General features: G+C 35.6%; 1 protein-coding gene across 1 annotated transcript in view; it reads right to left on the bottom strand.

Moving 5' to 3' along the window:
* LOC308631085 (piwi-like protein 4) overlaps window positions 1-14,722 on the bottom strand; it is a 107,635-nt gene that overhangs the window by 4,711 nt on the left and 88,202 nt on the right. Inside the window, exons 11-15 of the mRNA XM_081262011.1 lie at window positions 14,516-14,627; window positions 12,054-12,238; window positions 9,934-10,006; window positions 8,368-8,568; window positions 7,154-7,257 (exon numbers count right to left, since the gene is read on the bottom strand). Coding sequence (XP_081118137.1) covers window positions 7,154-7,257; window positions 8,368-8,568; window positions 9,934-10,006; window positions 12,054-12,238; window positions 14,516-14,627 — 675 coding nt within the window. The remainder of the gene's footprint in view (window positions 1-7,153; window positions 7,258-8,367; window positions 8,569-9,933; window positions 10,007-12,053; window positions 12,239-14,515; window positions 14,628-14,722) is intronic.

Consider the following 14,722-nt stretch of genomic DNA (forward strand, 5'->3'; position numbering starts at 1 on the left):
ACACTTTGAGTAAAAATCAATGACCCTGATTTTATATATGCTATGTGGTCACGATTATATTAAAAAGAACCTCTCCCCAGAATATGTTTTTTATTAAGCAAAATTAAAGCACAGTGTTAGCATTGAGATTCTAATCCTTGTATATTCACTAGCTTTGTGAACCTAAACCTTAGTTTCCTTTTCTGTGACAAGGAGATTTACAAGGCAGTAAGGTAGTTACTACTTTATAGGTTTGTAGTAAAATTTCCAATAGACAATATAGCATAGTACACCTGTGCCCCGAGCCTTGCGGGGTGCTGCAAAAAGTCCCTCTTCTTTCTTGCTTTACCCAGAACACTGAATTGAGAGATTGAGAGTGTCTGGGAGCAGGTAAAGGAGACTTCAGACCATACTAATTGCTCCATTAGCTGCATCAGGAAGCCCACCCATGAGATGTTTGGGATACCCTGCTATACCCCACCTTCAACTGGCCTAGAAGCACCCAAAATGCTCCATACACACCTTGCCACTTCTATTCCAAGTCTAGCCCCTTGAGCACATCCTACAAGATAGTACGAATAAGTGCCTTAAGTCTACAGGATTGGGAGAAAATACAATAAAGGCTGACATCTTCCCAGCTGGCTTAACTGTATAGGATTGGAAGAAGATACACACAAATATGAGAATTTCTGAGCACCAGCTATGGAAGACAATTGGGAAGCTCTCAGCACTTGGTATTGCTTTCTGGGATTGAGAGAAGGTACACAATCTTTAATAACTTCCCTAAGAAGGAACAAGAAGTGTAGGACAGGCACACCAATAGAAAAGATGGAAGAGATCCTCACAATTACTAGTGAAGTCATTTCTCTCAAAGCATGTCAGTAAAGTCTAGGGTGGATGACCAATTCTTCAAATGTGAAGACAGCAATGTAAGACTTCAAGGAAGATGAAAAAAAAATCAAGGAAACATGACACACTGAAGGATTAAAATAATATTCCAATAACCAATTCCAAAGAAATGATCTAAAAACTGCCTGACAAGAAATGCAAAATAGTTGTTTTAAGGGAGCCCAGTGAGCTACAAGAGAACACAGGCCACTTGATATCAGAAAAATAATACATAAACAAAATACTAACTTCAAAAAGAGAAAAATTGTCAAAAAGAACCAAACTGCTGTCCTAGAACTGATTAATCCAACAAATGAAATAAAGAATGCAATAGATAGCAGAATTGCTCCAGTAAAAGGGTGTTTTCTCAGAGAAAGAAAAAGAAATTTTAGATGAAAAAAGAAAATTCATAGGAGAAAAACTTTAAAACATAAGGAATGAAGAAAGCTTATGGAGTTTACAGAAAATCATCCAGAGGGCTAATATTTTCGATATGAGAGTTTCAAAAAGAGAAGAAAGAAGTGACAAAGTTTATTTATGAAAATCATGGCTGAAAACTTCCCAGATCTGGGGAGAAAAAGGGACATCCTGCCACATAAAGGTCAAAAGTCCTCAGATCAGCTTAATCCAAAAAAGACAACACCAAGACACGTTATAATCAAACTGTCAAAAATCAAAAAGAATTTGAAAATGAAAAAATGGGCTTATCACATACAAAGGAACCCCTATCCGCAAACTCAAGAGAAACTTTATAGGCCAGGAGAGAATGAGATGATATACTCAAAGTGCTAGGCAGGGGTGAACTAGAAATATTTGCCTAGCAAAGCTATCCTTCAAAAATAAAATCTTTTCCAAACAAACAAAAGCTAAGAGAGTTTATGACCACTGGATCTACCTAATAAGAAATACAAAAGTTCTAGCTGAAATGAAAGTTGTTAATTAAGTAACATAAAAATGTAAGTATAAAACTCAATGGTAAAGGTAAATATATAGTCAAATTCAGAGTACTCTAATATGGACATATATAAATCACTTTTAACCCGAGAATAAGGTTAAAGGTTAAAAAAATAGCTATAGCTACAATAATATTAATAAATACCCAACATAAAAAATGTAAATTGTGATATTAAAAACTAAAAATGTGTAGAGAGGAAGTAAAATGTTTTTGTATGTTATATATGGAAGTTGAGTTGCTATCAGCTTTAAAAACTATAAAATGTTTTGTCTAAGTCTCATAGTAACCACAAATCAAAACCCTTATTACCCACAGAAAAGAGAAAGAAAAATGAATCAAAACATATTAAACCACAAAGGAAAACATAAAGAGAGGAGTAAAAAAACCAAAGAATCAACAAAATTGCAAAAACAAAAACAAAATGGCAATCGTATATCAATAATTATTTAAAATGGAAGTTGATTAAATTCTCCAACCAAAAGAGAATGGCTAAATGGATAAGAGAGCCAGGGTAGCTATCCTTATATCAAACAAAATGGGCTTTTGTCAAAAAACTCACAAGACACAAAGAAAGTAATTATATAATGATAGTCCAATTTAACAAAAGCAGAAACCAATATATATGTAAATATATATGCACCTAACACCAGAGCACCTAAATATATAAAGCAAATATTAACAGATCTGAAGGGATAAATAGACAGCAATATGAAAATAATAGAGGAATTCAATACCCACACTTTCATTAGATGGAAAAGTCAATAAAAACAACATTGGAGCCAGTGTGGTGGCAAACGCCTGAAATCCCAGCAGCATAGAAGACTGAGGCAGGAGGATCACAAGTTCAAAGACAGCCTCAGCAATTTAGCAAGGCCCTAAGCAACTTGGCAAGAGCCTGTCTCAAAATAATAAAAAGGGCAGGGGATGTATGGCTCAGTGATTAAGCACCCCTGGATTCAATCTCTAGTACCTAAATAAATAAATAAATAACATTGGACTACAATTACACTTTAGAACAAATGGATCTAACAGACATACCAAATATTCCATACAAGAGCATCAGAATAATATTCTTCTCAAGTACACATGAAACATTCTTCAAGACAAATCATAACAAGTTTTAACAAATTTATGAGGGCTGAAATTATATCAAGCATCTTTTCTTATCATAATAGTATGAAACTAGATGTCAATAAGAAAACTGACAGCACATTCCTGAACAACCAATATGTCAAAGAAATAAAAAAGGAAATCAAAGTATATCTTGAGACAAATGAAAGTGGAAATACTATACCAAAACTGACGTGATGCAGGAAAAGCAGTTTTAAGAGGAAACTGTATAGTGATAAGTGCCTGCCTTACGAAAGAAGTCTGCAAACAATCCAACTGTACACCTCAAGGAAGTGGGAAAACAAAAAAACGAAGGCCAACAAAGTTAGTGAAAGGAAGGAAATGATGGCAGTAGAAATGGAGACTGGAAAAACGATAAAAATAATCAACAAAATGGTTGGCATTTTTAAAAGGTAGATTGATAAACCTTTAGATAGACTAAAGAGAAACACTCAGGTAAATGAAATCAGAGGCATTACAACTCACATCAAATAAACTCAAAGGATCATACACATTACTGTGAATAATTATTGGATAATTTATAAGAAATGAATAAATTCCTGGACACATTCAACCTACCAAGATTGAATCATGAAGAAATAGAAAATGTGAACATACCAATAAGAGAAAGAAAACTGAATCCAAAATAATAATGAAAAATCTCTCAGCAAAGAAGAGCCACAAACCTGGTGGCTTTATTGGTGAATCTACAAAACACTTAAGGAATAACCTTTCTCAAACTCTTCCAAAAATATGAACAAAAGAGAACATTTCTAAACCTATGAGGCCAACATTACCTGATATCAAAATCAGACAAGAATGTTTTAAAGCATATATCAATATTCCTGAAGATATAGATACAAAAATCCTCAAGAAATTGTCAAACTAAATATGACAGCACCTTAAAAGGATCAGATACCTGGGATACAAGGATGGTTCAACATAAACAAATCAATAAACATGGTATACCACACTAACAGAATAAAGGAAAGAAGTGATCATCACAACATATGCAAAAAAAATGAAAAGATTTAACATTCTTTCATGATAAAGACTCTCAACAAATTAAATATAGATACCTAAATATATGAAAACCATTTTTTTCTTCATTCAAACATGTCTTTAATTATACCTCCATAGTCTTTCCATTTTATCAGTGGTAACTCTGAGCCTGATATAGTCAGGGTGACCAAATTAAATCCATGAAGATCAAGACTCTCTAAGGAAATATGAGCTTGGATTGCAAAAAAAAAATTATGAAAACCACTTTTAATGGTGAAAATAAAAAGCCTTTCCTCTGAGGTCAGGAACAAGACAAAGATGCCCACTCTCACCACTTCTATTCAGCAGAATAATGCAAATCCTAGCCAGGGTAGTTATACAGAAGAAAATTTAAAAAGTCATTCAAACTAGAAAGAAAATAGCAAAACTTCCCCTATTTGCAGATAACAGGACCTGATCTATAGAAACACCCAAGAACTCTACCAAAAATCTAACAGATTAACCAGTAAACAAATTCAGTAAAATTTCAGGATACAAAATTATCATACAAAAACCAGTTGTGTTTCCATGCACTGCAATGAACTATTCTAAAAAAAAAAAAGTAAGGAAAAATCTCATTTATAACAACATCAAAAATATGAAACTCTTAGAAATAAATTTAACCAAGGAAATGAAAAATCTGTATACTGGAAAATATAAGTCGAAGAGGAAAGAAATTGAGGATGACACAAATAAATGGAAAGATATCCCATACTTATAGACTGAAAAATTATTGTCAAAATGTTCATACTATTCAAGTGATCCACAGACTCGGTATAATTCCTATCAAAATTCCAAAAGCATTTTTTTCTTTCTTTCTTCACATTTGAAAAGCTGTTTATTATGAACAATTTCAAACATACCGAAAATCCACTGGCATTTTTCACAGAAATAGGAAAGCAATCTCAAAATTTGTGTAAAGCTACAAAAGAAATCCAAATAGCCAAAGCAATTTTGAGCAAAAGATCAAAGGTAGAAGCATCATACTTATTGATTTCAAAATATATTGTAAGGCCATAGTAATCAAAACAGAATGTACTGGCATAAAAACAGACATACAGAATAGAAAGCTCATAAGTAAACTCATGCATATGTGGTGAACTAATCTTTGACAAAAGTACCAAGAAAACACAATGGGGAAAAGAAAGTATCTTCAATAAATTATATAGGGAATACTGAATATCCATGTGCAAATAAACAAAAAAAAAAGGAAGAAAGAGCAGGAGAAGCAAATAAAAAAAAATAAATAAAATTGATCCATCTTACATCATAAGGGGTAAATCTATGACTCTGGTCTCGGCAATGATTTTTTTGGACATGATACCAAAAGCATAGATAACAGTAAACAAGTGGGAATACATCAAACTAAAAAGTTTCTGCACAGCAAAGGAAACAATCAACAAAATGAAAAGGCAATTTACAAAATGGGAAAAAATATATGCATACCACACATCTGATAAGAACTTAATATCCAAAACATATAAGGAACCCATCCAACTCAATAATAAAAAAAAGAAAATATACCACAAATTTTTAAATGGGCAAAGGACCTGAATAAACATGTTTCCAAAGACACAGAAATGGCCAAATAGCCATGTGACATCATGAATCATCAGGGAAATGCAAATCAAAACCACAGTGAGATAGCATCTCACACCAGTTAGGATGGCTATTATCAGAAATTCAAAAGAGAGGAAATGTTGGGAAGGATGTAGACAAAAGGGGACTCTTATACATTGTTGTGGGAATGAAAATTGATACAGCCTTTATAGAAATCAGCTTGGAAGCTTTTCCAAAAATTAAAATAAAACTACCATACAATCCAGCAATCACACTTCTGGACATCTAGCCAAATAAAATGAATCTGTATTTCAAAGCAATAGCTACACTCCATGTTCATTAAGATGTGTAATCAACTTGAGTGTCTGTTGAGGAGCAAATAAAGAAACTGTAATATGAACATTCAAAAGAATATTATTCAGTCTTCAAAGAAGAAAGAAATCGTGCCACTTACAACAACACAGATATACCTAGAAGTCATTGTGCTAAGTAAAAATAAGCCAGACACAGAAAGATAAATACTGCATGATCTCATTTATATGTGGAATCCAAAAAAGTCAATTTACAGACACAGAGAGTAGAGGGCGTTTCTTGGTGCTGAGGATAGAGAAAATGAGGAGACACTTGTCAAAAATACAAGCCTCCCATCTGTGAGATGAGTAAATTCTGTACAACTAAGGAATGCTGACTATATTTAACAACAAGGTATTTTATACTTGGAACAGAATAGAAAGCCCATAATAGAAAGACCAAGTCCTTTATTAACTTGATGGATGAAGTGACATGTATGTCAGGGATCTTATGTGACACAGAAGCACGGTGTTACATTTCCTCTTTCCCACAGTCCCAAATAGATACCTGACCACAAATTTAATGGAGCCAATCAAACCTATTAAGCTGGGAAGAAAACAGTAATCAGCAGCTACTACCTCAAAATATATATTGTTTAGTTACAAATGTTGAATGTCCAGGAACTATGATTTAATGAGAACTTTAGCCACTGCTTAAGTCGTAATCCCTTATCTTGCCTCTAATTTTAACACCATAGCCCCATCAAGTGTCTTCAAGTGTTAATGATATCAAGCATGCATTGAGCATTTACTTTGGGTGGTAGTGTTCTGAGCACTTTGTCTTACATAATTCCCACAAATGTCTTACAGAATTGGCACTATTATTACCCCTATTTTACAGATAATAGGAAAGAACAGCAAAGTTAAACTATGCCTCAGTGACAATGTGTGGCAGAACAGAATATAACTTTAGGTAATCTGATTTCAAAGCTCAAATGCTTGCCATAATATTTGGTGAGTACCTGTTACACTGCCTGGTATAGTGCAGATGCTTAGAAAATAAAACATGCACAAGAATATCAACACATCCATAATTTTGAGAAAATGACCAGAATACAAACATCAGCTTGTCCTAATAAATGTGTAAATATATTTAAATGAGGTTACATATTACTCCAATATTTTCAACCACATTTTTATATATAGTTTTATATATAATTTGTGACCATAAGTTTTGGTATATAAAATATGGAAGTGGGCTAATATGTTCTATAGTGAAACTACATTAACAATTTAACTGAAGGATATGTCAGCGTAGTTTTAAAAGTACCTGGTGATTCTAGGATTAAGGCTGGCCACAAATCCAACCACAGCCACTTCCCTGTTGAATGTGTCTTTGCAGATATCAATACCAACCACCATCAGGGACTTTAACTACAAAATTAAATTTGTTAAGATTTAATAGGGTAAGTATTTCCCCCCAACAATGATTAATGTGACATGAAAAAAAGACTAGTTACTAAATTATTTAATTAAACTTTGTGTCAGAGAGATCAAGATGCAGATGAGGCATATTTTTAAACTGCAAACCAGAGTTAAAGATAAAGAAGGAAGAACATGATACATATTGTGTTTAAGAGAGTTGCTGTAGTCCAAAACAGCCATCATCCTCTATGGCTGTGAGCAAGAGGCACCAATGGCTAAAGAGATTTCAAGAACGTGGTCAATCCATTCTGTTCTAAAGGAATCTGGAGAGGAATTCCATTCCTGTTCTGCAGATTGCTAAGAAATCCTCACTTGACTAGGCACCTGGGTATGGAAGTGGGCGCCAATGGAAAGCATTCTCCTCACTTCCTCCTGTGGTGTTTACAGTTCAGGAAACAGAAAAGGAATTTCTCAGTTCCCATCACACTTAGGAGCTTCAGAACTTGGACTATGCCATTGCATCAAACTCTGGGAAAGCCACCACCCAGGGTGCCAGCTACTCTGAGAGACAGCACTCTGGTGAAATCAGGTAAAGATGGAGGCCAGGGAATAGATTTTAAAATAGCAGCTGGAAGGATCCAAATCAAGCCCTGCCCCAAGTCTATGACAAACTAAATTCTCAGTCATGGAATGAACATTGTAAGTTAGAAGTTTAAACTGATGTTCCTTGAGAAGAGCACCATGCCTCACCTTCTCAGGGAATCTCTGCTCAGGGAATAACAGAACCCAGGGTACAGCTCAAGGAACAAACCAAATATGCTCCGCCGTCTGTAACCATAGGTTTTGCATGTACACTATATTAGCTATCAGAAGTAATCTAGAGAGGATTTAAAGCATATGGAAGGAAGTGTGTGAAAGTTACATGCAAATACCACCATCTTATATCCAATACTTGAGCATTTTCAGATTTGGGCATGTTCAGGGGGGTCCTGGATCCAACTCCTCAAGGATGTCCAGGGACAACTGTAACTCTGAGATTATGTGAATAATATTTCCTACTTTAATTTAAGGATTAATTGATTAATTGATCATTAAAAGGAAAACTGTGACAGTCCTCACAGGTATCTCTACAGCCCACAGCTCGCCTCCGAGTTTACAGGTCATCTGCATGGCAATCTTGGTGGCAACACTCATCATCATTCCCTGTTTATTCAAAGTCCGAGTAAGCACACACTGGCTCGGGACAGGGCAGTCCAAGCTCAAATATTTTTTAATAGAATCATAATAATTCTTCTGATTACAAGGCAGAATACACATCACCTAAAAGAGAAAAAAAATAGCAGAAGATAAAATCAATTTCATTATGTTTGGGAAAAGTTTTTTAAGAAATGATTACATGGATTGTCTTAATACCCTCTGCCCCCAATTTCCTCAGAAATAAGACTATCATAGCTACAGTTCCCTTAAATGACCTTTAAGCCACTGGCAAATGCATCAATACCACTTGAAAAGCCTTTTCACCAGCTATTGGCTCTGCAGAGTTGCACTCCAATTTAGCCCGTTTCCCTTGGTTTCCCTTCCTCTTCATTTTCTCTCCTGATCTGATTCTGTTAATGCCCTAAAATCCCCTTCTCAATAGTTCTTCCTCCTACAATTGTGTTGACTCATGGTGGTATAGGAGACTGACCTTGTTCATAGGAAATGCACTAAATGCAATAAAGAATTCAAGAGTAAAGAGTACTGTACTCTCCAATGTTTCAAGAAAAAGAGACCGGAAATGATAAAGCAAATATGGCAAAATCTCAATAATTAGGGATTTAGAAAGGTGCATGAAAGGCTTCTTTTAAATACATGTTGCAACTTTTCTATAAATTTGATTTTATTTAAGTAGGGTAAGAAATCTCTTTACTTAATATAATATCCTTTGGATTTTCTTTTGCGATTACAGGAGAAGCAGAGATGGCTGCACTAGTTTGCATGAGGTATGAAGAGGAGTAGTGGAGGCTGGGCTGAGCAAGCTAGCAAGGTGAGAAGAGGAAACAGGGTGAATAGGAACAGCACTGCAATATGGAGCAGGCAGAAGCATAACAGAAGAGTAGAAATTTTCAGGAAATAGGAAAGGCTGAGAAATTTTGCCAATTTTAACTTGTCTGGAATGCTGGAGCATGATCTATGTCTTGGCTTCCAATCGCCTACAAAGTCAGCTCTACATGCAGGCACACACTCCAGCACAACTTAGGGAAATGAGGCAATAGCAAATCTTCCACTGTGTGGTGTGGTGCAGGAAGAAATGGCACTTATGAAAGATGAAACACCCAGTAGGTGGCAAGGACTCAAAGGAAGCCCGAACTTGGGACCATGAGCAAGGAAGGAAGACCCAAACCTCAAAGAATCCCCTGAAATACTGGAGAAATGCGGGGCAACCCAGAAGCTAAGGGTGGTGGGGCACCCAACAGAGGCTGAAATAGGGGTAAAAACATGTATTTTTAAATTGTTAAAAATAAGAAATATTAACTATTAAGTAAAATACTGAAATGAATTTTTTTTTTTTTTTAGTGCTTTGGGGGAAATGCAGTGATTTGCAACACAATTTGGGACGGTATGTTCAGGTTCCTTCAACACCACAGATATAAAGAAAAAATAAAAAAAATATTTATCAAAAACCAAAATGTATCCTATACTTACCAACTGAACATCAGGGTCCACATGTTGCTGGATAGCTCTAAGGAACGCAGATGGATTTTCTTGTACTTTTATGCTACACAAAAAGATGAACTATTTAATTCCCTTCTTGGAACATAAGCATTAGGATGTTATTAATAGAATGAATTTGCTATTGAAACAAATGAAAATGTTTCAAAATAACAATGAAGTATCATCGTTATCCACAAATGAATTTTCATAACAAACTAGTAATGTTAGGGGAAATAAAAACTAAATAAAAATGACAACCTTGAGTCTAAAATTGTTTTTCCCACAAGATATGCCAAAAAATATTTAGTAATCACTTTTATTAGCACAAAAAAAATAATTTGGTAGAAATGGAATTTTCTCAATTGTAAAGAATCCTTCAATTAATATTTCTGTTGTTCAAAATGGGGTTGAAAGTGAACTTTTAAAATCACAAGCACATAATATCAAGTGTCTGAGATAAGGTTCATGTGAGAATGTTAATATAAAATTTTCATGAATCATCAGGTCAATGAAACCTTAATTTTCAACTAATCTGCATAATGGGGAAGGGAGGTGAACTTCTCATTACCGGAAGCTTGTTTGGAGCCTGGAATATCTAGCCTTAATCAGTCCATCAGTCAGCAATTATTCATCAATTAGATAGCAGCATGTTAGGGGGCCAGAGGCTACAGAAATAACTCCCACACACAGGGTTCATTAAGTCCAGTTTCTTTATGAAGAATCAGTTTCTTTTATATGCATGATTGGACTCTCCCAATGCTCAATAGTGCCCTTTTAAAATTTCTCCAGCAGGTGGCAGGACCACCAATCTGACTGCTGATTCTAAGATGGACAAGAATGGCCTCAAGCAGTATTTCAACAACTAGATGGTCCTGACTTTTTCAATTCAAACTCCTGCACTGCAACTCAGCCACTATTCCTGCCCATGCCTTCTAAAATCATTAGGCAAATGTTTTAGGTGAGAGAAGCTATGCATAAAAATCTAAACACGTAAATGGATACCTCACTGGGGGGAAAAAGAGGGGAGATAAAATATGGGCTTTGAAACAAAAAAGGCCAGGGAAGAACATGACCTGGGCTTGTTCACTGAATTCATGTAAGAAAGCCTGTGATACAAGCCCAAGGTCTTCACACTGTGGCTTCTTTCATAATCTTCTCCTGCTCTATTAGCTCATTGGTTAAGGAAAACTAGAGCAGGGGAAACTCAAACCAGGCGATGTGTTAACAGATTTGATAAGAGGAGAATTCTAAACTACAGTGTAAAATGAGATTTTGGGCATAGCTATAGTTTTCAACAATACTTGTGCTGCTGATGTAATTAATTAGTAACTATGTGTTTAAAGACTAACTTCCCAACCTGCCAGTTAGGACACTGGTACCTCCACTACAACAAAGAAAAAGAAGTAACCATTGTTCTTTCTAAGCATATCGGGTTCAACAAAGTGTGGCCTAACAGACTTTATAGCTTTTTTAAAGCAAAACAATGTTAAACTTTGAGTATGACTGTATAGGTATTTACTCAATTAAAGCAATTTTCTTCATCTTTCTCATCCCCTGAAACAAGTTTAGTATTTAGCACACAGTAGATATAAAACAAATGTTCAAAAAAAAATGAATGAACTTAGTCTTAACAGAATATTATAAAAATGACTAATCTTGTTATAGCAACAGAATCAGAAATGCTTATTTTAGGTCTATTTCTATATTAAAAGTTAAAGCATAAAATCTATCAAGTAAATCAGGAAATGCAACTTTATTTTTAAATATCCTATTTGTTCTTAAGTTTTAAATAACTGATATGAAAGAAAAAAATTGAGAAGAGAATATATGGACTTATTAAGGATTTATTCTATTACTGAAAAGATTTTGAGGTCATGAGACTTGCCTAAGAAGAAATGTGAAAACAAAATTTCATACAGATCAACCTAAAATACATTTTAGCTTAATAAAGATGTAATCATTACAAAAATCTATCCACTTATGACTATTTCGTTGCACTTTATGTCAGAGAACATTAGTGAGATAAGCTTTTGTAGATGCGTCAGCTATTACTTCCCACCTTCTAACCAAATCAAATTAATGCATGAAAGAAAAATTCAGTATATTCTCACATTTTGGGGTAGGCCACATTAAATCCCATGGGGCTTCCAACTCTTCTCAAGCAGTTCAGAAAGTTCTCAATCACATTTTCTGCTCTGTTACCACATAAAAGCAACCACTTATTCAAAGGCTGTGCACTTAAAATCTTGCAAGATCGTATATCCTTGGACCAATCAGCAGCAGACACAGGTTGACACTGAGGAAAATGATCATGAAAGGATTGTACAAATTTATTCAGAGATCACCAATTAAATACAGTGTAAACATGGCCAATATTTGCCACAATCGAACTATTGTCACAGAATAGAACTATTGTCACAGTCTTAACACACAGATGCTTCTTGGGAGTGGGGGCATCTGGGAATCATCCCAGGTCTGCCAGGCCCTGGATGCAGAACCTTGGGTAAGACCTCCTCATGGGTCTCTGCTATGTCTGATCCAAAGATATCAAAGGTTCCCTTCCATTTCTAAGAACCTATGACCTCTATTATGAGTGACGTAGACAAACAGGCTGTACAGTTTGGTTTCCCTTATGCATTCTGATATCTCAAATAGAAAATGATGATTATTGATACTCTTCTCAACATACTAAAATGTACAAGCCCTACAGGGAAGTTAGCACTGTACCTTATGGCAAGAAAGCTACATTTAGGAACAAAGAGGATACATTAATGTATGTAACATAATTCCCTTGTTCTACAGACTCAAAAGCTGGGGTGGAGAGAAATTGTAGAGCCAGCTGGCAGCAGTGACAGATTGAGAATGCTAGTGTCCTGATGTTCCAGCCAGGGCACTTTCTACCAAGTACTCATTTCCAGCCACCAGGCATCTTCATCATGCCTTGCCTTTAAGTGGCCAGGCTGGGACTCAGCACCAGGAAGTGACCTTGAGAACAAAAAGGAACAGGTCGCCCTCCACAGAGAGTTCCATCAGAACTAAGGTTCATTACTACATACAGTGGGAAGAGAGTCACATTCTTCTTGCCTACAACCCTGCTGTCATCCCGTGAACACTGGAAGGAGACCCAGAACAATGTGCCTATGAATCTTTCTTTATGACTTTTAGAAAAGAGTTGGCCAATGGCTCAGCAGTAGAGCACTTGCCTGGCATACATGAGGCTCTGGGTTCAATCCCCAGCACTGCAAAATAATATTAATGATGGTGATGATGATGACTGGCCAAAAAGTTGATGACACAGTCACTTCTAGCAAGCCCCTACCTCTAGGGTTCAGGTTCTTCCATTTTAATGCCCATTCTCCCTAGGTGACCTATTTCCACATGAAAAAATACAAAAATGAAAAAGAAATAAAAGTTCTGTTAAATATGATTTTACTCACAGAGATGATAAAATGAATCATTTAAAGTATCTTGAGTCCTCCTTCACATATGGACCTGAAACTGCACTTCTCTTTACTGATCCCTGACCTAGTAGGGTAACGGTTTACTGTTTTATTTGCTTTGTTTTGAAAATTAGTTTTTTTTTCTCTCAGTGTCTCCAATCAATTTTTGTTAATTTGGATAGATTATTCAACAGAAAGGAGAAAAATATCCCCATTTTTCCCAATACCAGTTACATTAGTTCAGACATGTATTTTATTATACCAACTAAGGACAAGAAAGCCTTGTAAACTAAATGAAATATAACTGGCCTTAAAAATGGGCAAAACAGAGGGGAAAAGTAGGATAACGTGCAATTTTTGCATAAAATAGGTTTGTTACTCAATTAAAGTCCAGAAGGAGCAATGATTTGTCTCTTGAGGCTATGTTTGGGAATAGGCTCCGTGAGAATTTCTTCAGTTTTATGTCAACTGAACAGCTCTTTACTTTTTTGAAAGATTAACAGACACAATGAACACAGCAACTAAGAAACTAACTTTGGTATAAGGAACTCAGTCTAGCAGAATTAATCTTTGCCAGTTAGCAAAATTTTCTTAAATAACTATGGCTTTTTTATTTTTAAGTCATGTAGTATAATAGCCAATAATAGGTGGATATGGTTCAATTACATAATACTGGTTTTTGTGGGGCGGGAGGTATTGGGAATTGTACTTAGGGGCACTCAACCACTCAGCCACATCCCCAACCCTATTTTGTATTTTATTAGCAGCAGGGTCTCACTGAGTTGCTTAACACCTCAATTTTGCTGAGTCTGGCTTTGAACTCGTGATCCTCCTGCCTCGGCCTCCTGAGTTGCTGCGATTATAGGAGTGTACCACCACGCCTGTCTGAAACACTATACTAATTTCTAACAGACCTATATCGTATCCACTGGGTGCCACTAAGTCCATGAAAGTAAATTTGTACTGAAATGGAAATTGGAGGAGACCTGAGCCTTAGGACAAAGGAAGGGCAGGGACATAGCCACCAAGAAACCCAACACATATCTGTAAGTGCCCAGTTACTCTGGCAAAGGATCAAACTTACAAATGTTCAAGTAAACAATTTCAAATGAAAATAAAACCATTGTACTTACTACATAGTCTTGCATTAATATTTTCTCTGAAGGCACAACCCGGCCAGTCAGAGACAACTGGCTTCCAAAATGCAGTCCCCAGGTCTCCAGCTCAAAACGAGCATTCTTGTCTCTGTTGAAAGAAGTGTTTTAAGTCAAAAGAGCAATGATTCTCTAAAGGTTCTTAATCATTAGAGATAAAACCATAACTCACTGAATTCGTCGGGG

The sequence above is a fragment of the Spermophilus citellus genome, assembly GCF_964194105.1.
Source record: "Spermophilus citellus genome assembly, chromosome: 2".
Classification (NCBI taxonomy): Eukaryota; Metazoa; Chordata; class Mammalia; order Rodentia; family Sciuridae; genus Spermophilus; species Spermophilus citellus.